We start from the raw sequence: 25,371 nt of genomic DNA on the forward strand, positions 1-25,371 counted from the left end.
TTTTACATTTTCCCTTTTATTTCTCGCACGGTGAAGGAACTTACATGTTCGAGGATTGCACTGGTTTCAAGAAAAGTTTTTTTTTAGTTCTTTTTGTCACATCAGAAAAAAAAACGAGCAGAAACAGATTAGATCCGAGGTCTCTGTTCTAAGGGTTTTAATTTTCGTTGAAGTCGCTTTTGTTCCCAAGCTTGATTATTTCTGACTCACCAGTCACGAAAAGTCCGTACTGTAATAAAGTTGACTGTTTCAGAGTAGAGTAGTTTGTCTGAAAGAGCACGTTCAGCATCTCAGAACACGCCTTCTGGTGAATATTGGCGTAGATTGTGAAATGAGAGTAATAAGGTAATTTCTAGACGCTCGTTTTTTCGATCTTCTGACGCGATTTCCGCTCGAACGTTGTAATTGTTGCAGTTGCTCCAATGATAATAATGGGTAAAGATGACAACGGGAAAAGTAAGAGCTCGAGCTACACAATCCTGTCGCAAGAAGAGCTTGCGGAGGGGAAAACGACGGAAATAATTGGACTCGAAATCACAGGTGATTTGTCGTATAGTACTAGTTATGTAAAAGTTTGAAATTTTTAACTGCTTGTTCTCGTTACTATAGGAATGGTCCGCAACTTAAGTCCTTATCTATGGACAAGAAGCTTCTGTGATATAACAAGACTTGTCGTGAAAAGCAACCAATTAACCAAAGTCCCATCTGAAATTACAAATCTGAAACGTCTGACCCATCTTGACCTCTCACACAATATGCTCCGGTCTTTACCACCGGAAATAGGCGACCTCGTTACGCTGAAGTTAGTAATCGTTCATACTAGTCTATTTTAAAAAAAATGCAGACATTGTTAGGAATTTATTTTAGGGAGCTGCTGCTCAAACACAACTACCTACGTTTACTGCCAAATGAGCTGGGGAAACTTTTCAATCTCCAGGTACTAAATCTGGATGAAAATCCTATGGCCCCAGAAGTCAATGCCCTTTATACAGATTCCCGTAGCGTCCAGAAACTGCTAACGTTTATGCTTGATAATTTACCAAGTGAGTGCAGCTATTATATCATGAATTTTGAAAAAGCAATTTAAGCTTCAGTGTGATTCAATTTTCAGTTCCACCTGCTTTGAAAACTGCCCCTCAAAGGCAATGGATCCAATTACAGCAAGTAGATCAATCAGCAGTTAGTTGTGAGTATTTGACCATTTCTTAGTTTTTTGAATGTAAGTGATTTACAAAGCCCTGTTCAAATTTGCCCAATGTTCATATTTGCATCTTGCTGTTTGCAGATGTGTTCACGATAATGACTTACAACATCCTGGCAGAGAACTATGCTACGAGGAGTCAATACGGCTACTGTCCAAGTTGGGCTCTTAGTTGGAGCTACAGGAAAGAGCTCATCCTCAAAGAGATCATCACCAATCAGGCCGACATCATATGCCTTCAGGTGCACCAAATATAGACTTAACCAATCCCGTGCACTTTTCCCAGAAGTTTCATTCTTTGCACTTGTAAATTTTGTATGTCGCTCTATACACCGGTGGATTTTGAGCCCTAGTTACTATATTGAATAGATTCCATTTGAAATTTTAAATGTTCACGTTCCATTGGCTTATTAAGATATTTTTGGCAATTTTCATAAGCATGCAATTCGGATAAATTTTCAGCTTGTAGTAGTGATAGGAAATGAAAAAGTTCTGGAAAAAATGAAAATTATCTATGCACAAAAAAATCACTACACTGCTGTTCTTCGTTAATAGCCGCTGTCATCTTAAGAGGCTATTATCAAGGTCCTTTATTGTGACTGGAAGCAGAGTATTGTCGGAGTGTGATTGGTAGACAGTTCTTTTTTATTGGTGGACATTTTTTTAGCAGTTTTCAGACCCTTTCAATTTCCTCTATCTAATAAAATCTGAAAAATTAACGGAATTAGGTTACATGCTCTTAAATGAAGCTGTTGAAAATCTTTTGTTCACAAGTGGCTTTTACGAAGTCATTGAATTTTATCTAACATTTTCCGTCAAAGTTAGTCAATTTTATAAGAAATTAGTTTTACGTTCTTAAGCATTCTTGATCATCTGAGCTAGATATTATATTTTCAGGTGTAATTGGATCATTTTTCCATTTGACCGTTTCGCACGCTTTTTAAGAGGATTTTGTAATCTTTTTCCAAAATTGAACAGTCCTGGTTATGTTTGTTAAAATTACTTTTCAATTGCTCTCGAACGAAGTTTCAAGCAATTACTGTAAACGTTTGTCTTTTTATGCAACGTTTTCGCTTGACGCTTTTTTTCTAGAATATTTTTTGACTTGAGTGACTTGTTCACAATTTAGCTCTTCATTTTTGAGTAATCTAAGTTGCTCTTATTCTGAAATAAAATTCGTTACTTAACGCGTTTGTGAGTAAAAGTTGCCCGCCTGTCGTTTGACAGCAATGCATCCGACGTTAGTTGGTTTATGTTTCTTTCGATTCGTAATAATGTAGTTTCCTTTAGTAAGCCCGTTTGGCTAAGTTAAGGTAAATTTTGTCTGCTTTTGGAGTTTTTGACCTTTTTTCGCGCTATGGTAATACTGAGTTGCCACAAATTTTTACATACTTAATCATTTAAATTCAGAGAATCTTGGTGCATTCGTAGTTTTTAAGCTCGAAAAAATGCACAGATTAACCGCAATTTGGATGACATTTCCTTTGTGGTATTCTAATAGGAACTGAACTGATCTTTTTATGCAAGTTTTTCGCTTTATCGTTTTTGCCCTTTTTTGAACATTCTTTGACTTCTCAAATGACTTTTTCACGCTTTCGTTCTTCATTTTTGAGTGATCTCGTTTGTTCTTACAGCTTTTTGCTAGTTTAAAATCGATCGCAGCATGGCAAGAAGATGGGCTTGATAGCCGAGTGGGCAGTGATTCGAATCACGGTGTGGTCAACTATTTTTGCACCCATCCATGACGAAAAATTAATCTAGGCTACAGCCCTTGAATTAAATTGCCTTGCTGTAATTCTTCCGACATTAGTCGGTTTATGTTTGTGAGTTGTGTTCGTTGAAGAAAATGGAGTAATTTCAATCAAATTTTACTCATTTTTTCAAAGAATTTTTCCATATTTCTTCTGAATATGAGTTTTTGATGGAGTTTTTTTGGTTGCTAGTTTATCGAGAGATTCAAGTATTTTTGCTACGAGGTATTATTTCAATGTTAAATTGTGCCGTTTGTATATATTAAATCACTCAAATTTGTAATTTGTCATGTTTTTTGTTTTATTTTTATTTTTTTTTGGTTAGGATTGCAGTTTTTTGATCGTTTTGCAGTTTTTCAATTGTTTTTTTTTAATAAGAATTTTTTCAGCAAATTGTTTGCAGAAAAACGGTTCTTGCAATGGTTTTTTCTGATTTGACACTTGTGAAAAAAATTCAATCGGATTTTTCTATTATGCTTTAACAGATTTGTTTTTTCTCACGTTGTACTTACTGTTTTTTTATTTTGTCTATTTTATAAATAACCATAAATTAGTAGAAGAGCAGATTGGTTGATCAGTACTTACTTATGGTCTAAGTGAATACCTACTTCGAGTCGGTTCCGGGCTCTTCCGGCTATGTTTCTCTAAAGATCCAAGAAATGTTTTCACATGACTTGGATCTTTGAGAACGGAATAAACAGGCAAGGCCCAGTGGGTATTAATTTTCATTGGAGTCATCAAGCTGGCTTCCTTAGTTCTCCAAGTGCTAGAGTGGTGAATATGCTGGGAAGGACTTAATTCAAAGTTAAAAGGGCGTTTTTAGGAGTTTTTGTGCCCAAAATTGTGTAATTTTTACGTTATGTCATTTTTTGAGTTTTTTGTTTGATCAGTCTTACGTTCGTCGAAGTTGATAAAGGTCTCTTGTCAAACACGATAAATGATACTAATTTCTGCTATTTTTGTTTTCTTAAAAAATGGATTTTTTGTGTCTTTCGAGCTTTAGGGCGCATAAATCATCCTCTAGGCTCTGATATTAGTTTACTGCATTGTTTCTAGTGGCAGTTCAACGTTTTCAACATTTTCACACGAATTTTAACATTTTTTAATAGAATTTTTTCAAGTTTAAAATTTGTCTTTTGTTGCTTTTCTTGCCGCACGGGGAGGTTAGCTCCTCTATGATCCGATAATTTGTTACTGCATAGTTGCCGGGGCAATGGAGTGCTTTTTAACAGTTAAATATCACGAGTTCTTGCAATTTTGTTGATTATTTTGAAATATTCTGAAAATTTTTGCGATGTTCCTAGTTTATCCATCTTTAGCCATTAAAACGTTTTAAGGCTTGATATTGGCTTAATGGTTAGCCTTTGGAGACAATAAAATGGTTCTGAAGAAATTGATATCACAAATTTAAGCAACATTAAAATTTGGAATTATTTTTTTAAAAAATTTTTTTGTTGTATTCAAAGTTCATCAATCTTTACGGTCCAATCAACGTTTTTGGGTCTTACGAATGGACTACTAGGCAGGTTCCGCAGATAAAAAATGGTTCTGAGGATTTTTGCAAAATTAAGAAACTTTCAAAATCTGCGAAATTTGCAATTTTCAAGTTTTCGTAGCTCTTTCAAGTCTTGTCCGTGGTTTAATGTTTGTCTTTAGATGGATCAATTTGGCCTTGAGCCTTAAAGCTTCAATAGTTTTGGATTATTTTGTTTAGTTTTTTGATTTTTTTAGTTTCCAAACTTTTGAGATTTTTTTTTCCTTTCTTGCTTGCATTTTTCAATTGATCTGCTGGTCAGGTACAGTAGTTCTAAATTTTTCATTGAATTCTTTTGGATTTTTTCCAAACTTGTTGTGCTATGTTTTTCGTCGAATATAAATTTGTTTTGATTTACCCCATTTTGCCGCTTTTTCGACATTTTCCGTGAAATCTTTTGTAATTTTCAGTTTATTTTCGTTCTTCGGTCTTTCTGCTCAAAGTGTTTTTTTTGCATCAGTTGCTCAGCGAAGTAATCTAGAATAATGGAGTCAACATCGAAAATCAAAATCAGAAATGGAAACGGGATAAACCCATAAAACCAAATGTTATATGCCCGCTACTTAATGTTCGTTAGTTATCATCTCTAATGCTTATTGGCATTGGTGCTAGACCCTGTATCCTCTCATTAAGTTACAGGAGTATGTCTAACAACAAAATGAAATCAAAATAGTGCGCACTTTAATTTAAATTTTTTATCACCTCAATCAGTTTTTCCCATATATTCTGTTCTTTCAATCCCATTCCGGGTTATGGGAATTAATGGCGGCAATTTTCTGGCAATCTACGGGTATGCTTCAATTTTTACGAGGTTTTCAATTATTCCACTTTCGTACCTTTCCGCAGAAGATGAAAACCCGCATAGCATAGATTTCTAACCCCCAATCAAATTTGAAGCATTGCAACAATTTTGAGGAGCAATAAATATTATGAAGGAAGTATAATGTTCCAGGGACAGTCTTTTCCCAAAACTGCAGGCGTTCAAGCATCTAAATGCTTGTTTCTGCAAATTGATTTTATCGGTCCATGGAAAGTGACAATAACCGCAGCTTTAAATTAAGATTTTATTTAAAGCTGTCAATTTAAATCGCCAAGTGTCTTCAAATTGATTTTTTTGTTCTCTTTCACAGAGTCTGTTTTATGACAGACACAAGGGCTTTGTTATTTTAGAAGCTTGGTTTTTGGGAGATTATTAGATTTTTTTTCAGGAGGTGGTGACGGACGAGTACAACCAGTATTTCCTGCCTGAGTTGAGCAAGGAAGGATACATGGGCATATTCGAGCCCAAGTCACGTGCTCGTACCATGAACGAAGAGGACAGACGATTTGTGGACGGATGCGCCATATTCTACAAATCAGAAAAGTAACCACCAAATTTGAATTCAATACATAATAAAATTGGTAATGAAAGTAGACAGTCAGCACAGATAAACAAGTTGTCATGAATTTTTACTTAGCCACTCTTCCTTGAAACATTTTTTCAACTTAAACATTAAAACTGTTGTCCACTAGTCCAGCTGGTTAATGTTGCCTCATAGAGTCGATAAGCGTGAACATCTCTAAGAGAACAAAAACCTTAACATGAAAATTTAGTAACATGAGTTCGACCGACACAATTATTAAATGAAATTGACAAAAATGCTGAACAATGTTCGAATGGTAAATATGCTGAGTTAAATTTTGATAGATTGATGTTGCTGTTTTTTTAGATTCGAGGTAGAAAGTAGGGAGTTGATAGAGTTTAACCAGCTGGCTAGAAAGATAGTGGAAACGGCAAAGCAGAATGGGTCCACCAACAAGGCCTCAGACGAGGTCATCAACAGAGTCATGACCAAGGACAATATTGGAGTTGTAGCCGTGCTCAAGTTCAAGAACCCTCCTGATAACCTCAACACAGGTCAGTCCCTTTGAACAATAATAAGTTTGTAATTTTGTCGATTGCTTAAATTGCAAATGTTTTTTATAGCTCACAATGCATTAAAGCTACTTCATTTTCCTTCATTGAAGTTATTTGTTGGTCAAATATATTATGGCCATTATTACTTACTCTCAGCATTCTTTAAAAATTTCGACATATATATGCTTTAATAGAAGTGAGTATTCAAATATTAACCAAATGTTCTCAATTTGATTCAAAATACTGATCTTTGGCTATTTGAATGAACGCTAAGCGATAATTGTTCCAACCCCAATTTTGTGTGGAATAACTGAACGCCAGGATAACTTTTTCATTAAGACGCCTCTGGCCAACTTTGTATGTGGTATTATTCAAAAGCTCTTACAAAACTGCATCGTTCTAGTAAAGCAGCATTTTATAGTTTTGGTAACTTAGTTTTGTGTTAGTTTTTTTCACATTACAATCCAAAAATTTTGAGTTCAATTGTGGTGCTGTCTTATCTGTGCAGATTTTCATGATTTTTTAAGTCAAATTGAAATGATTTCGGTCGTACCGAAACAGATTTGGAGCGAAAAAGCGAGTGGTTTTGCTGCGTGAATTTTTTAAAGTAAAGTGCGAAAAAGTTGTTTGAACAAAAATTTGCTTTATAGCTAGTGGTTTTTATTCACTCGCGGCTTTTTGACATTGATTTCTACTGTTCTATTTTTATGCTCAGATTTTTTTCTAAATGATTTTCCCATTACATTTATAGTCCATTATTGATCTTTTTTTTTCGTCTTAGTCCATGATAATTTTTTGAATTGATTCAGGATTTGTCCTTATGTCTTTGTTTTGGCGTCTGAAGCTATTTTTCGTTCTACAATTTTTCTAGAACATTCTTTCTTTTGACCTTTCAATGACCTTTTCACGCTTGATTTATAGCGTTGTGCGTGGTCTAAATTGTTCTCACCAAGAAATTGCTTGTTGCTAAAACAAAATTGATAATCAATCACAAGGGCCTGATAGACAAGTGGTTCATTCTGATTATTACACTGGAGATTGGGGTTTCGAATTTCTCCATTGGTGAAACTTTTTGCGCTCAAAAATATTCTCAATGATACACCATTTTGACTTACATTTTTTAAGCGGCGGCGGTAACTTTTTTCAGTTCCTTAGGCTATTGATTATTTCTTTATGATTCTTTCAAATTTTAGATTAAGGTTTGGTTTTAGGTTAGGAATCATATTGCACGCTTCTTTGAGCCCTTTGTGGTATTCTACCGGCTATGCTTTTTCGGTTTGTTCATTATTTAGAACGTTGACTTCTGTTTCCGAAAAATCGACTTTAACAGTATCTTAGTTACTAATACAGAGGGAATAGGTACTGCTGGTAATGTTCAAGGTCCAAAGGTTATTTTGAGAATTTTTTCCATAAGTCCCTCCTCCTTATCCCAAGTACAAAAACCGCAAGATATTTGCACCCCCACCTATACAGCCCCACCTACCCCTCCCCCGCCCTAGCTACCCCCGTACGTACAGCCCCCACCTACCTAACTCCCGGGCGACCCCACATACCTGGTTACCCTCCCCTCATTTATCTGCCTTCCACTGTGCATGCCTGCTCCCTCCTCCGAGCTACGCGGCCCTTCTAACTACCTAGCCCCAACCATCAACCCACACCCTCAAACAGGAAAGTGCGCCTTTTTCAAAATACTATTGTATTAGGCTCTATAATGTTTTCTCTTTGATTTTTCCGATATAGGTTGAACACCGGCTCTTTCTCTTCGATATTTCTGATTAGGAGATTATATTGCACAAGTCTTCGAGTCGTTTCGGGTATTCTACCGGCTACTTTTTTTAGCTGAAGCAAGTTTGTTCATGACTTGAACTCTTTACTCTTGTTTGCGAACATTGACTTCTGTTTCAGCACGCTGACTGCGATCATGGGACTTTAACAGTAGCTTAGTTTCTATCACATAAGAACTGCTCTTAATACACAAGTTCAGAATGTCCTTTTGAGAAGTTCCCATAACTTCTCAGAAGGTGCTTCCCATAACAGTCTTTTCCCTATCCAAACTACAGACACCTCAGAGATTTTGGAAACAATCCTTTTTGATTGCAACAAGCCAGAGAATTTCTTTAAATTTTAGTTTATGTAGTATTATAAGGTTTTGTTTTTTGATTGGCATGAAACTATTTGTGTACGAAGCAACTGCAACATTTTATGGCAATCTACCGGCCAAATTTTCTCACACCCGTTTGGCCCGCTGGCCGTTTTGACACTCGTTCGGCCCAGTGAAGCAAATTTCTGGTATAGAGCAGTAAACCGCTTGTTACTTTTATTAATTTGATACCACGATAGTTGTTACAGCATATATAAAAGATCCGAACAGTTGATTTTGGGCTTCCATTCTTTTAAAAATATTCTCTTATTGATTCTGAACTGGAATTTTGAACTGGAGTTTGAAGTCTGGACCTGTAATTTATTTTTACCAATTTTTGTGAAATAGCGATACATGTAGCAAGGAAATTGTTAAAATATCTAATCTATTTGGGCAAACATTGTGAATTCCAAGAAGAGTGGAGTCATTTTAGAGGTGTCACCCAGTGAGAGGGGACCTTCGTTGTTGTAAATATTGTCTCACCTAACGAGCGGGGAGAACGTAAATAATTTTCAAGAGTTCAATGAAGATTGAAAAGAGAAGAATTCTGAAATTTAATGAGAACAGCACTGATGTTATAGAGAGCGATTCTTCAACACAACAAACTTTCACTTATTAATAGCCGCCCTCATCTTCTCAGCCGGCTATTATAGCGCTCCTAATTTTTTTTACAATCCAAGAGTTGGATTGTATTGGTGCTCTGTCTTTTTTTATTTTTGTAAGATGTTTTCACACCTTTTTTCATGACTTTGAGCTTTAAAACGGGATAAACAGGTAAAGCTCAGCGGGCATCAAGTTTCATTAGAGGCCCTTAGCCGCGTTTAGTAGTTCTTCAAGTACTTAGAGTGGTGAAGCAACTGGGAAGGCCGTAATTCAAGGTTAACAGGTCATTTTCAGAAGTTTTTGAGCCCAAAATGTTGCAAGTTTTCGTCTTTTTTCGGATTTTTTGTTGGACCAGTCTGAAATTATGGTTTGTTAAAGTTGGTACAGGTCTTTTGCAAGACATAATTACTTTTTATGGCCATTTTAAGAGCTATATGTATTGCTACATCAAACATAAACACGGTAATTTATTCTAATTTTTGAAATTTTTTCAAGTTTTTATAATATTTTATTGTTTCAGCTCTAGTTTCAGCATAGTTTCCTGTGGTAATGGGGAATGTGTTTCAAGATTTTAATATTACAAATTTTAGCGATTTTCAAATTGTTATTTTTTCTTCGACTTCCTGAAATTTTCGTCTTTTTCCCCAGAAACCAGGGGTTTGCTGCTATTGAGTTTGCTAGTATGTTATTGCAGAGTTTCTAGTGGCAGCAAAATGGTTTTCTGTTTTTTAGATTGCAAATAAGTAATTTTTTAAATAAAGCTTGCAATTCAATTTTTTTTGAATTTTTTGTCATTTTCTGAGTTTAACCATCTTTATTGGCCAACGAAACTTTTTAAATGTTGCAGATGAGTTACAAGACAACTCCACAGAGAAAAATGAATTTGAATATTTCCAGAAACAGTTTTGAAAAATATCTTTAATATTTTCCTTTTCATTTGAAGCTTTTTTCACATTTCTTTTTGAAGAATTCGTCTTTTTTTCGAGATTATCTACCTTTAGTGTCAAATTAATCTCTTTGAAGTCTTTTGTGTGAGTTAATGACTATATTGCATTGAGTCATAAATGGCCTTAAAAGCTTCAAGAGTTTTGGGAATAATTGTTTTTTTTTTTGTTTATTTTGATTCTTTTAGTTTCTCAACTTTCGAGATTTCGTCTTTTTGGCTGGGATTGTTCAATTGATCTGCTGCTCAGGTACATTCGGTCGGTTTTTCATTCAACTCCTTGGATTGTATTTCAGGACTTGTCCTGCTATGTTTTTTTACTTCGTCGAACTTTTTTTCGCTTTACCATTTTGCCGCTTTTTCAGCATTTTGTGTGAAATCTTTTTGACTTCTCTAGGCTAGTTTCTCTCTTCTCTCATTCTGCTAAAAGTGAATTTGAACATCAGTTGCTCAGCAAAGCAATTCAAAATGAACAGAGTCAGAATAAAAAATTGAAGTCAGAAATAGAAACGGGATAAACCCATAAAGCCCAATTTTAGATGCCCGCTATTTGAACGTCGTTCCTATAAGTCTTAGTTACCATCTCTTATGCTTATTGGTATTTATAGTAGCCCCTGTAGCCTCTCTCTAAGAAACAGAAGTATGTTCAACTACGAAATGCCATCAAAATAAATCGGACTTAAAAAATGTTTTTGTACAAAAATATTTTTTTCGATATCTTCTATTCTTTCAATCCCAATCATGCTTATTGGAATCAACGGCGGCTCTTTTCCGGCAATCTTTCCGGCAATGTTTTGAACTTTTAATGAGCAAAAACTTTTAATTTCGAATCAAAGTTTGATAACAAAGATTGTATTAATTTAACTTAGCTACTTAAAAAAAATCTAGTCAATGGTAATTTAATGTGTGTATGTGTTGTTGATGTAGCCTCTGAGGAGTTGAAGAAGAAGTACCTGAACAGGATAATGATATCCAACGTCCACATCCACTGGGATCCCGAGTTCTGTGATGTGAAACTGATGCAGATTCTCCTCTTCTTGACAGAACTGCGCAGGAAGATATCAGATGACATCCCTCTCGTGCTCACTGGAGATTTCAACTCATTACCATCCTCAGGTAATCCTCACGATTCCATATCAGTTATACAGTTATACCCGAATCCAATTTTAAGAAACCATGAATGTATTGTAGCTGACAATAAGTCGGGCGAATCAAGCTGAATATTTTTGAGACTATAATTTACAGATTGGCGATGATTCCATAAAATTATCCTATCTTTTTATAACTGCGAAGCTGTAAGCTGAGCGTAGCTATATTGCGGTGCTCTTGGTTTTTTACAATTCAAAGAATTTGAATTGTATTGGGGCGCTGTCTTTTTTTAAGATCTGTTCACACATTTTCATGATTTTTGAAGTCAAATTGGAGTGATTTTGGTCACGCCGAAACAGGAAATGGAGCGAAAAAGCGAGTGGTTTTGCGGCGTGAAATTTTTTCGCTCTGATTCTAAAGTAGAGTGAGAAAACGGTGTTTGAACAAAAATTTGCTTTCTCGCTAGTAATTTTTTGTTCACATGCGGCAATTTCACTTTAATTTTTACTGTTTTTTCAATTTTTGGATCGGCTTTTTTCTAAATGGTTTTCACAATCCATTCACAGCTCATTCTAGGCCTAATTTTGTTTTGTTTGAATAAAATTTTAATTTCTCGCTAGTGGTTTTTTTGTTCACATGCGGCATTTTGACATTGATTTTCTGTTTTTTCCTTATTTTTTATCTGATTTTTTTTAAAATGGTTTTCCCAATTCACTCATAGTCCATTCTAAGTCTAGTTTTGCTGTTTAGTCAATGAAAATTCTTTGAATTGTACGTCAGGACTTGTCCTGCTATGTTTTTTTTTAAGATGTGTTCACACATTTTTCAATGACTTTGATCTTTCAAAACGGGATAAACAGGTAAATCCCAGCGGGCATTAAGTTTCATTGGAGGCCCAAAGTAGACGTTAGTAGTCTTTCAAGTGCTTAGAGTGTTGCAGCTGCTGGGATGGCCTCAATTGAAGGTTAAAAGGTCATTTTTAGGAGTTTTTGGGCTCAAAATGGTGCAATTTTTCATGTTTTTTGTGATTTTTTTTTTAAGTTTTTTGCTTGATTAGTCTTAGGTTGAAGTTTTTAAAAGTTGCTGAAGGCCTTTTGCGAGAAAAAGGTACTTGTTATGACTAGTTTATGAGCTATATGTTCTGGTACTACAAACACAAACACACAAGATGATACTAGTTTTTGCAATTTTTTGAAGTTTTTTGAAAATTTTTGTCATTTTTTTTGCGTTTTTCCACCTCCAGGGGCCAGGGAATCTCCTTTAAGTTTTGATAATGGGGCACTGTATAATTTTTAGTTACAATGGAGGGGTTTTCAACATTTTAATGTCTCGAATTTTAGCATTTTTTTGATAAAATCTGCAATTTTTTTGAAGTTTCTTAAAGTTTTTGTCAATTTTTGATATTTGTCCATTCTCAAGTTCCACGAAACCTTTTCCACGGTCTAAAAACAGTTACTGCATAGTTGTTAGTTTTAATTGATTTGTTTTCAACAATTTAACCTTTCGAATTTTGAAAATTTTTTGATAAAACTTGCAAGTTTTTTAAGTTTTTTTTTTCAAGACATTTGTCTTTTATTCAATTTTTCTTGCCTGAGTAGCCAGATAACCTCATACAGGGTTTGATATTATGTTATTAAATAGTTGCCGGGGGGGGGGGGGGTAATTGGATGGTTTTCAACATTTTCATAGAACGAATTTCTGTTTTTTGAATTATGAAATTTTTTTATAAAAATTATTGCCTATCGATCTTTGAACCAATTATTTTTTAAGACTTGGAACTGGTTTACTGGCTAGCCTCTAGAGAAACTAAAATCATTTTTCAAGAAATGATTCTTAAGATATTATTGTCACGATTTTCAGCAACATTTCATTAAATTTCAATTGATATTTTTAGTTTTTGAAAATTTCCGAGTTAATCGATCTTCAAGGGCCAATGAATTGGCCTTGCAAATATAATACTGCACCAATTTCAGAAACAAATTTTGGTTTTGATCATATTTTTGAAATAGGTTTATTTAAAGGAGTCAAATTTTGCCTTAGGGGTAAAAGCTTCCAAGTTTTATCAAGGATTATATATTTGTTTAGTTTGTTTGATTGTTTGTTTCTCAATTTTTTTAGATGATTTCGTTTGTGTTGTGGTTGGCATCGTTGAATTGATCTGCTGTTCATGTAGAGTAAATTCAAGTTTTTCATTCAATTCTTTGAATTGTATTTCAGGTCTTGTCCTGCTATGTTTTTTTTGTTTCGTCGTCTGACGCTTTCGTTTTACATTTGTTCACACAGCAAAGTTGAAAAAGTCAAATTTTCTGAATGACTTCTTCCTCTCACTAACGGCATTTGCGCGCGTGACGTCATTTCTCACTCGCTTTAGCGAAAATTTTTAGGTTATTTGCGTGATTAGATTTTGATCATACGTGACTTACCTTACTCAATAAAATGATTCCATATCAGTTATACAGTTATACCCGAATCCAATTTTAAGAAACCATGAATGTATTGTAGCTGACAATAAGTCGGGCGAATCAAGCTGAATATTTTTGAGACTATAATTTACAGATTGGCGATGATTCCATAAAATTATCCTATCTTTTTATAACTGCGAAGCTGTAAGCTGAGCGTAGCTATATTGCGGTGCTCTTAGTTTTTTTTACAATTCAAAGAATTTGAATTGTATTGGGGCGCTGTCTTTTTTTAAGATCTGTTCACACATTTTCATGATTTTTGAAGTCAAATTGGAGTGATTTTGGTCACGCCGAAACAGGAAATGGAGCGAAAAAGCGAGTGGTTTTGCGGCGTGAAATTTTTTCGCTCTGATTCTAAAGTAGAGTGAGAAAACGGTGTTTGAACAAAAATTTGCTTTCTCGCTAGTAATTTTTTGTTCACATGCGGCAATTTCACTTTAATTTTTACTGTTTTTTCAATTTTTGGATCGGCTTTTTTCTAAATGGTTTTCACAATCCATTCACAGCTCATTCTAGGCCTAATTTTGTTTTGTTTGAATAAAATTTTAATTTCTCGCTAGTGGTTTTTTTGTTCACATGCGGCATTTTGACATTGATTTTCTGTTTTTTCCTTATTTTTTATCTGATTTTTTTTTAAAATGGTTTTCCCAATTCACTCATAGTCCATTCTAAGTCTAGTTTTGCTGTTTAGTCAATGAAAATTCTTTGAATTGTACGTCAGGACTTGTCCTGCTATGTTTTTTTTTAAGATGTGTTCACACATTTTTCAATGACTTTGATCTTTCAAAACGGGATAAACAGGTAAATCCCAGCGGGCATTAAGTTTCATTGGAGGCCCAAAGTGGACGTTAGTAGTCTGTCAAGTGCTTAGAGTGTTGCAGCTGCTGGGATGGCCTCAATTGAAGGTTAAAAGGTCATTTTTAGGAGTTTTTGGGCTCAAAATGGTGCAATTTTTCATGTTTTTTGTGATTTTTTTTAAAGTTTTTTTTTTGCTTGATTAGTCTTAGGTTGAAGTTTTTAAAAGTTGCTGAAGGCCTTTTGCGAGAAAAAGGTACTTGTTATGACCAGTTTATGAGCTATATGTTCTGGTACTACAAACACAAACACACAAGATGATACTAGTTTTTGCAATTTTTTGAAGTTTTTTGAAAATTTTTGTCATTTTTTTGCGTTTTTCCACCTCCAGGGGCCAGGGAATCTCCTTTAAGTTTTGATAATGGGGCACTGTATAATTTTTAGTTACAATGGAGGGGTTTTCAACATTTTATTGTCTCGAATTTTAGCATTTTTTTTGATAAAATCTGCAATTTTTTTGAAGTTTCTTAAAGTTTTTGTCAATTTTTGATATTTGTCCATTCTCAAGTTCCACGAAACCTTTTCCACGGTCTAAAAACAGTTACTGCATAGTTGTTAGTTTTAATTGATTTGTTTTCAACAATTTAACCTTTCGAATTTTGAAAATTTTTTGATAAAACTTGCAAGTTTTTTAAGTTTTTTTTTCAAGACATTTGTCTTTTATTCAATTTTTCTTGCCTGAGTAGCCAGATAACCTCATACAGGGTTTGATATTATGTTATTAAATAGTTGCCGGGGGGGGTAATTGGATGGTTTTCAACATTTTCATAGAACGAATTTCTGTTTTTTGAATTATGAAATTTTTTTATAAAAATTATTGCCTATCGATCTTTGAACCAATCATTTTTTATGACTTGGAACTGGTTTACTGGCTAGCCTCTAGAGACACTAAAATCATTTTTCAAGAAATGATTCTTAAGATATTATTGTCACGATTTTCAGCAACATTTCATTGAATTGCAATTGATATTTTTAGTTTTTGAAAATTTCCGAGTTAATCGATCTTCAAGGGCCAATGAATTGGCCTTGCAAATATAATACTGCACCAATTTCAGAAACAAATTTTGGTTTTGATCATATTTTTGAAATAGGTTTATTTAAAGGAGTCAAATTTTGCCTTAAGGGTAAAAGCTTCCAAGTTTTATCAAGGATTATATATTTGTTTAGTTTGTTTGATTGTTTGTTTCTCAATTTTTTGAGATGATTTCGTTTGTGTTGTGGTTGGCATCGTTGAATTGATCTGCTGTTCATGTAGAGTAAATTCAAGTTTTTCATTCAATTCTTTGACTTGTATTTCAGGTCTTGTCCTGCTATGTTTTTTTGTTTCGTCGTCTGACGCTTTCGTTTTACATTTGTTCACACAGCAAAGTTGAAAAAGTCAAATTTTCTGAATGACTTCTTCCTCTCACTAACGGCATTTGCGCGCGTGACGTCATTTCTCACTCGCTTTAGCGAAAATTTTTAGGTTATTTGCGTGATTAGATTTTGATCATACGTGACTTACCTCACTCAATAAAATGACTTTTGCACTTTAAAACTTAAGTTTAATTTGAATTTGTTTAAGGTCAAAGGAACTCATATGTGCAGTAAAGGTCTCTTATAAGAGACTTCTGTGGAATGAATTTTAACAAGCTTTACCAATTTTTCACTGAATGTTTTTTAGCCTAGTTTTTTGAGCGTCGTCGATTTGTTTTTTAAATTTAGGTCTGTATCTGTTTCTATCTCTATTATATGGCACGCAGGTCTATTCTTTCGCAGCTATTCCGGCAATCTGCCGGCTATGTTTTTTAATTGCTCTCAAACGAAATTTGTAGCAACTATGTTAGACCTGTGGTCCTTTTCAATGCAATTTTATGCTTGACCGATTTTTTGTCTGAGCCATTTGGCTTCTCGTCCTCAAAAACGGGATAAATAAGTAGCGCCCAGAGAGAGTTAAGTTCTCTTAGAGCCCTAAGCTTTACTATACTGTACAAATGCGATTCAGCAAAATTGTTTCCATCAGCCCCCATCCCCAGGCCACCAGCCCCCATTTCTACCTCAACACTCCCATTGTCCGATTTGAACCCCCTCTCATCAAGCCTTCGCAACCCTTAGTAAACTGCCGCCTATTTGATCTGATTAAAATTGTGATTAACAGCCGCGTCAGCAATTCCAGGAGGCTATTATTGCTCTCCTATTTTTTTTACTTCGTCTAACAGATTTTTGTTTCGTCTTACCCTGCGTCCCGCGTTTTTTTAGGTCAATTGCGTGACTTAGCGCACTTCAATAAAATGACTTCTGAATTCAATAGTGTGCATCTAAGTAGTGCCAAACATATATGCCCTAATTCTTGATTATTAGAATATTGAGTTTTTGATTTTGAGTATTAATTTTGAAAAGCCCTATTAGGGGTTTCTCCTTTTAGAGATTATGTGTCGCATAAAAGTGACAGTCTAAGCGAATCTAACCTAAAAACTCTAGTGGTCCATTAAAGGACTGGTGGTCATAGCCACAAGCATCTATCGCGGCTATTTTCCGGCAATATGCCGGCTGTGTTATAGATTTCATAGCAATTTAGATTATATAAAATGAAAAGTAAAGCGTGACAAACTTTACTCGAAAAGTCAACAATGGCAAGCAAAATTTTTGCGAAGAGACAAGACTATGATAATTATAACTAAACTCCGTTCGAGAGCATAATATTGAAAATATGGCTGTTTAATAGATGCCGTCCGCCTCTCAACGGCTATTATTTAGGCGCTCTTTTTATAATTCAACGATCTTTTATAACAGATCTGTTCACACATTTTGATGATTTTTGGAGTCAAATTGGAGAAGTGATGTTGGTCATGCCGAAACATGAAATCGAGCAAAAAGGCGAGTGGTTTTGGGGCTTCAAATTCAAAGAATTTGAATTGTATTGGTTTGTTGGCTTTAAGCCTCGAAAAGTGATGTTGGTATTCGAGTTTTTTAATCGATTGATCGTAAATGAGACACGTTGAAGTCGATACGGCAAGTGAAAACACTTTTAGGTCGTCTCACTATTGAACAAAAGTCAAAAGCAGAGAAAAAGAGGTCTTGGTTCATGCACTATTGTTCATGCAGGCATCCGAGAGAAATTAATTAGCAATATTTGCTAATCTTGTGGGTAGATTACAATAAGTTAAAATAGGGGTTGTTTCTTACTCATTTATAGGAACTAGTTGTGTACCTCGACGCGCAATTTTTTAGTAGTCGCCGTCAGCCTCTCAGACGGCTTTTATTTAGGCGCTCACCTTTTTACAATTCAAAGAATTTAAATTAAATTGGGGCGCTGTCTTTCAATATCTGTTCACACATTTTCATGATTTTTGAAGTCAAATTGGAATTGTGATTATGGTCACGCCGAAAAAGGAAATGGAGCGAAAAAGCGAGTGGTTTTGCGGCGTGAAATTTTTCGCTCTAATTTTAAAGTAGAGTGAGAAAACGTTGTTTAAACAAAAATTTGCTTTCTCGCTAGTGGTTTTTTGTTCACATGCAAAAGTTTCACTTCGGTTTTTACTTTTTTAGGGTTTTCCCAATCAATTCATAGTTCATTCTAGGTCTAGTTTTTTGTTAGAATCAAATTTACATTTCTCGCTAGTGGTTTTTTGTTCTCTCTAGTGGCATGTTGACATTGATTTTTAATAGCCGCCCTCATCTCCCAGCCGGCTATTATAGCGCTCCTTTTTTTTTTACTTCGTCGAACTTTTTTTTCGCTTTACCATTTTGCCGCTTTTTCATCATTTTGCGTGAAATCTTTTTGACTTCTCTAGGCTAGTTTATCTCTTCTCTCATTCTGCTAAAAGTGAATTTGAACATCAGTTGCTCAGCAAAGCAATTCAAAATGAACAGAGTCAGAATAAAAAATTGAAGTCAGAAGTAGAAACGGGATAAACCCATAAAGCCCAATTTTAGATCCCGCTATTTGAACGTCGTTCCTATAAGTCTTAGTTACCATCTCTAATCTTTATTGGTATTGATAGTAGCCCCTGTAGCCTCTCTCTAAGAAACAGAAGTATGTTCAACTGCGAAATGCCATAAAAAAATCGGACTTAAAAAATGTTTTTGTACAAAAAGTTTTTTTTTCAATATCTTCTATTCTTTCAATTCCAATCATGCTTATTGGAATCAACGGCGGCTATTTTCCGGCAATCTGCCGGGTATGTTTTTTTTTCTGTTTCAATCCCGATGTGCGTCTAGTGTGACAACGTCGGCTATTTTCTGGCAATCTGCCGGCTATGTGTCAATGGTTTCATCAACGACTTTCTTAGCGTTTTCATTAGATACACTCTTTCTCTTTGCTGATGATGCCACATTTTTGGAGAGGAGTTAAAAAGATTATTGTAATGGAGCATCAGCAACCAAATGGAATTTAATCTACCAAATCGTTCACCTTGCAACTTAGCCCAAAAATGTCTAATTATTTTTTGAAACCTAGCATTTAGAAAGGAGCACCAAGAGAATGACCTTGAATTGAAGTCCACAAGTCTTTTTTATTGATTTCGCCTCGTGAAAACAAAAGACTTCAAGGCCTTGAACGTTTTTCAATTAATCAAGAGAAACTATCCAGAAATTTAGACATCAAAATGCAGGCTGAAACTGTTACGTCGTGATTATTTTATATGGCATTTTAATCAGCTGCTTTTGCTTACAAAGTTTTGAACTGGTTCAGAAATAGGTTTGTAAATGGAAACTTAATTACAGATACTGCAGTAGCTATCGCTCAGCCCTATTAAAGCCCAATATCCCGCCTATACATTATTATTTGCAGCTGTCATCTTTGATTGTTTTCAAAAATTTTTTATAGCGGTTTTGCTTATAGGGGTTTTTTATAGCGGTCAATCATTAAAACTTCTTCATTCTGAAGTTAAGGCGCTTCAATAGCAAAAGATCTATATATCCCATAGTAAAGTCAAATGGCTGGAACAGAATCCCAGGACCTGCATACCGACTGTCTCATGAAATCGCTTTCATGGATCAGTTGTTGTTGAAAGCCCAAATCTTCACTAATGACAGGCCTATGTGTAATATTTAATTCCTCATATTCGTTTTTATTCATATATAACAATTTTCACGAATTTAACACGAATTGTTTTCGAAAACTTCTGGTGATTTCTGGGACTTGGCCAGTTTTTGTAGCTGTTTTTTTTCTGCCGCTCAGTCTCAATAATGACAAGTCATGTTGGCTCTGTAATGTTTTTATTTGAATATTCAGTTTTTCTGTTCAAACCAAACGATTATAACAAAAATTGTTTTTGAAAAGTTTGCGCGATCTTTTGCCTCTTTCTGAAATTGATTTTGTTGTTTTGTCGCTAGTCTTATTTGATCTCTAATGAGGCATAATTGAATGCATTTAAGAATTTCAGTTTGTTGCCTATGGTTTTTTACGCTTAAATATTTGTTTTCAATAGCCGCCGGGGGCGTCTCAATTGCTGTCGAAAAATTTCGATTATTTTCTGCATTTGTTGTTACGTTGTCCCTGAATAATTTCCCTTGAAGTTTATAACACCTTTTTTTGCTGTATAGTGCGATAGATGTCAAAGATTTAATGTTCTAGTTGCTCGTTTCAATGATTTTGATGCTTCTTAATTTCAAAGACATTTGTTAAAGAATAGTTTTTTGCCAAATCTTGCGTCGTTTGCGTCGTCCTTTTACTTTGTCTTTCTGTGGATTTCTCCCAAATTGGTGTTTGCTGCATAAATTTCCATCGTGTAAAGTTTTTTGGATCAATAATTTTGATAACTCTCTTAATGTAATTTTTCCGTGTGCGTCTTAATATATGCTTTCTTTACTATCAGAAGCTGTTCTTTTGGAGAGGTTGATAGTGTTGTATTCAGTTTGCTCAATTTTTTGAATTGCAATTCAGTGCGTATGCTGTTTTTAATAGCCGCCCTCATCTTCTCAGCCGGCTATTATAGCGCTCCTATTTTTTTTACTTCGAACTTTTTTTCGCTTTACTCATTTTGCCGCTTTTTCGACATCTTGCGTGATATCTTTTTGACTTCTCTAGGCTAGTTTCACTCTTCTGTCATTCTGCTCAAAGTCCTTTTAAACAGCGGCTGCTCAGCAAAGTAATTCAAAATGAAGGGAGTCAGTATAAAAAAATCAATCAAGTCAATCAAATCAAAGAAATAGAAAAAGGATAAACCCATAAAGCCCATTTTTAGATGCCCGGTACTTTTGTTCTTTTAAGTTTTAGTTACTATCTATAATGCTTATTGGTATTAATACTAGACCCAGTAGTCTCTCGAGACCCAGTAGAGACTGGAGTATGTTCAATTACGAAATGACATCAAAATAAATCGCACTTAAAAATGTTTTTATACAAAAATCAATTTTTGCTGATGTTTTCTTTCAATCCCAATAGAGTTATGGGAATCAACGGCGGCTATTTTCCGGCAATCTGCCGGGTATGTTTAAAGTTTGCTGCATTCCAGTCACTTTGTTTGCGTTATGTAAGTCGCTACTTTCACGTTCAACTTATGTCTTGCCTCCCTCACTCTTTAAGGATTCTAAATTCATCCACTCAATTAACTATGGAATATGGTGAATACGGTAAAGGTCGGAATATTGAAAGAAACTGGAAAAACCGATAAAGCCTGTTCATCAAGTCATAGTGCATTAGGTTGTCAGATTTCATTATAGCTATTGCTGGCTGGAGATAGTATTTATCTTAATAGCCGTTAGTTTGAAAGCTGCAATAAAAGGTATTATGTAATCGTCTGACTGAAACTGCAAACCAAATTAGAACAGTTTTAGACACTTAAGAAAAAAAGGCTGTCAATTTGTATCTTCGTTTTCTGTTGCAATAACTATGGGCGTCAAGGAGGTCGATGGTGGTGGTGGCTATTTTCGGACAATTTTTCTGCTAGGTTTCGTTAGTTGCAGTCTTAACTCAAAAATATGGCTTCGCTTAAGCTGGGAACAACGTATGTAAAAAAAGTTTTGAGTAAAAATTTTTGAAAGTCAAAATTTGAAGTTTTTTTATTATTCCTCAAGTTTTTGTTGCATATTTTCTAAGGAGACTCAAGTAAGGTAAGCGTTAATGAAATCTCAACGGTATTTCGACCATCGGGTGTTTTCAGGGGTGATTCAATTTCTCCTAGACAGTCGCATTCCCTTTTCTCATCCCGACTTCAAACAGATAGACTACAAGCACTTCTTTGACGAGATGATATCGACGAGTGGAGATGACTCGAGTAACATCAGCCATCCTTACAAACTCTCCTCCGCCTACCCTCTCGACAGGAAAGACTGCTTCACAAACTACACCTACGACTTCAAAGGTATGAGTCTTATGTTAAAACTCCTATGTCAGAAGGTTGAGAATACACTCAATGAATAATGGTGGTCAAAATATACTTGAACTAGAGATAAATAGACGCTCTTGCTCAGAGTAGACTTGGCTGAAGAAAAGAAGACTTGAATATCACGAACTAACAAAATGGTCCCTTATGGAGACTGAATTTGAGATTAACAAAAAATGGTGATACGCTAGTCCTTTTTAAACCAAACATAGTTCTGTTACCACATCCGCGAAAAGAAAAAAATCTGCTCCGAAGCTTTCTATTTACGAGTGATCAGAATTATTTACAGAGTACGTGAAAACTTCATAATGAATTCAATTAGATTTTTTAAACGCAAATGGAACTTTTTGAGCCTTACCGAAAAACCAGCAAACATCATACCCACCAAAGATTCCTACCAAACTTCTTTAGATCAAGAAAATGCAGTCGTTTTCCACGTAACTGATCTTGTGCATCAGAAATGTTTGTTCAGGCATAATCGACTACATATTCTTCCCCCGTGACTACATGAAGCCCCTCGGTATTCTGGACACTGTGGACTCTGGCTGGTTCCAGGAGCACAAGATCCTCGGCTGCCCGCACCCCATAGTGCCCTCCGACCACTTCTTACTCCTCACTGAACTCCAGATGTTCCTCAACAACCCCACTTCCCCCCAGACTTGATAGAATTACTATGAATGACATCTAATCTGCAAAGGACTCAACTGCAAAGCGTAACGGAACTTCGATACAGCTCATTTCACAGAGTTCTGCAAACGCAACCATTAACAGGCGAATGAACTTAAACGACGAGCAAATCAACTTTCAAATGAAAATGAACCTATTGAGGAGAAAATTGAAGTTTTCTTGAAATGCATTAAATCTGCAACAATCTGTCCAGTTATGCTGATATTCAGTCTTATGACAGCGGAAGCTTAAATTTGTATGCAGCCTCAAATTGACCTCTCAGTTCGTTTGGGCTTGCTTTGTTGAGCTTAAAGATTGGCCCATCCGTGCTTTAAGAATCTGCTATCTCGAATGAAATACCGATGATTGAACTGTACGGTGGTAGCTGTTGGTTTTACATTTCATGTAGAACTAATTTGGTTAAAGCTTAAATGTTTTGCAGTTGTTCATAATAACAGCTTTGAAAAGCTTTGTAACTCAATTTTACTCCTGAACTTCGGTTTAACTGCTTTACTTTCTCTTTTACTCACTCGCAAACTATTTTAACCCCCCTCCTTTTTCCCACTTTGGACCCTGACCTGTAACTACTATTGACTGAAGCCATTCCTCAACTCCTGTAGATGCTGTACATTTTACTTGTGGCCCCTATAAGTGCCACATCTTTGCATTAGTAGGATGATGTTAGCTCAAATTTCCAGAATTGCTTTCCCCAAGTACCTGTCACGAACGCTATCCCATAAGCGGGGTGGGTAGCCTCCCTATTCTACTAACCTCATCCCCCCTCATGTTTTGATGAGACGTGATGTGGAAGTCTGTTTTGTGGTGAACACTTTAGAGATACAAAAAACTAATTGGAAATATAGATGAATTAGGTATTTATACTTTAGCTTACATCTTTTTAACCACTGTTTGTTGATGTATAAATATTGTATTCGGTATTTTCTCCTCTTCACCTGAACTCAGATGTAAATTATTTCACGCTCCTTGTTCTCTTTTTTGAGATGTTGCGTTCATTGTTGCTTCATTTTTGTCTGGACCAGCTCCATGAAATAAAAGCAGCTCGCATCAAGGGTGCCAAAGATCAATGCGAATTTGTCGCCTAGGAAGAATTGGCGTGTCTCTCCCATTATAGGCGCCTAACTTAGAGAAAATATAACGTATATCCCCGATTGCCTGAGAAATAGCTCAATTAGGCGATGGGCAATAATGTTGCGGGGGTCTATAATGGGAATGACAAATGACTACTGACCAGCTATTGATATTGGAATCTTTTCTTTCCCTCTCCATGTGAATAACTCATTCGTTTCTGTAAGGGTGATTTAACTGGGCTGTTTAATGCAATGATGGTATTGCATTATATTAGAGCATGGATAGGTTTGGCTTGCTATTCCACTTAAATTACTCGGGTATCCAGACTTTAAATAACCGATTTCAGGGAGATTTGTTTTTAAAAACGACAGAAGGAGGGAAACAGCTCTATACGAACTTAACTGACTTTGAGAGACTGAAAAGTTCTTGTTACTAACTTCATATGGGCTTCTAGATTGATTTGACCCTAACCCATCTAACCCGCTTCGATGCTATGACGCCGTTCTAGTTGCGTTAAAGTGCAATTTCCTATTACAATTAGTTGAATAGCTCAGAAATTGATCAACTGCTCTAACACACACTACCGTTATGCTTACACTACCCTTTTTGCAAATGCCCCCCCCCCCCTCCCCGGTGCTTTCTTTGCCCATAACTATTCTGCTCAACTGTGTATATGATAAGAATAATACTGTGAATAATTGACACAAGTAATCGACTCAATGTCTTCTAGATTCAACGAATCCTTCGTCCACTCATATACCTCCTCACCTGTGCTCTTCTCTACCTCCATCTTTCTGAAACAATCACAGCAGATTTTTGCAGTTTCGAAAAATGTGACTCTTTAAAAACTACCTGTACTTAATTATGAGTCAGTTTTACCCTGTATCATTTCAAGTACCATTTTAAAATTTTGATCATAACAGGAATTAGTCGATGTGTTAGCTGCTTTCGCCAAAATTACGAGAAAAAAATACTGAAACGGGTTCTGACTTTCGTAAGTCTCTGTTGAGGAGGTTTAGAACAGCTAATAATTCAGAGAGCGGAGTGTGGGGAGGGGTGCAGGTGATCGTTCTTCAACCAGAGTACTACTGTGCTGATTAATGGTGACAAGTCTTAACTATTTTTTAGCAGAAGCAGTTTGATAAATTTTTGTAATTTAAACCAACTTGTTGTCGTTATTGTTTTCTCACTTCATTCAAAAGTAATGCTTATTGTTTCGTTATCGGCAACAGAACATTCTAAAAATCAATTTTTCTTTACCAAGCATGAAGTCGCATCGCTTAGATTAGTAGTTGTTCTGTGTAGCTAAGACCTCACTAAGTGGTTCTTTGTTTCAACCCTTCCTCCATGGAATGGGGGTGACCGAATTTTATAGCAGCCCGAATTTTAACAATCCTTTATTTTCATCTGAAAATCTTGTTAATTGCTGTCGAATGAGAAACAATAATTGTAAACGTGTGTCTTTTTTATGCAAATTTTTCGCTTGACCGTTTTTTGCGCTTTTCTTCTAGAACATTCTTTGACTTCTCAAGTGACTTTTTCACGCTTTCTTTCTTCAATTTTGGGTGATCTCTATTGCACTCACTCCGAAAAGCTTGTTCGTCAAATAACAATCGCAGCATAGCAAAAGAATGGCCTGATATATTCTGGTTATAATTCTGGCGAGGGATCCGGAGGTCCATGGTTCGAATCTCGGCGTGGTCAACTATTTTTGCACCCATTAGGAAAAATTTATCTAGGCTACAGCCCCTGAATTAAATTCCAGGTCAGTTTACATTAGTCGGTTTACGTTTTTACATAGTAACGTGTTATATAACAACATATAATTTGTAAT

At 35.5% G+C, this 25,371-nt stretch overlaps 1 protein-coding gene across 1 annotated transcript; it reads left to right on the forward strand.

Annotated features, from left to right (window-relative positions):
• Positions 1-232: 232 nt before the first annotated feature.
• Positions 233-24,786, forward strand: LOC142339533 (CCR4-NOT transcription complex subunit 6-like). The gene is made up of 11 exons (XM_075389638.1): positions 233-345; positions 415-540; positions 610-802; positions 868-1,043; positions 1,112-1,186; positions 1,286-1,443; positions 5,695-5,849; positions 6,196-6,383; positions 10,997-11,185; positions 21,561-21,761; positions 22,255-24,786. The coding sequence occupies exons 2-11, from the start codon at positions 423-425 to the stop codon at positions 22,443-22,445; spliced, it is 1,644 nt and encodes a 547-aa protein (XP_075245753.1). The 5' UTR covers positions 233-345; positions 415-422; the 3' UTR covers positions 22,446-24,786.
• The last annotated feature ends 585 nt before the right edge of the window (positions 24,787-25,371 follow it).

The sequence above is a fragment of the Convolutriloba macropyga genome, chromosome 5 (assembly GCF_964194025.1).
Source record: "Convolutriloba macropyga chromosome 5, txConMacr16.3, whole genome shotgun sequence".
NCBI lineage: Eukaryota > Metazoa > Xenacoelomorpha > Acoela > Convolutidae > Convolutriloba > Convolutriloba macropyga.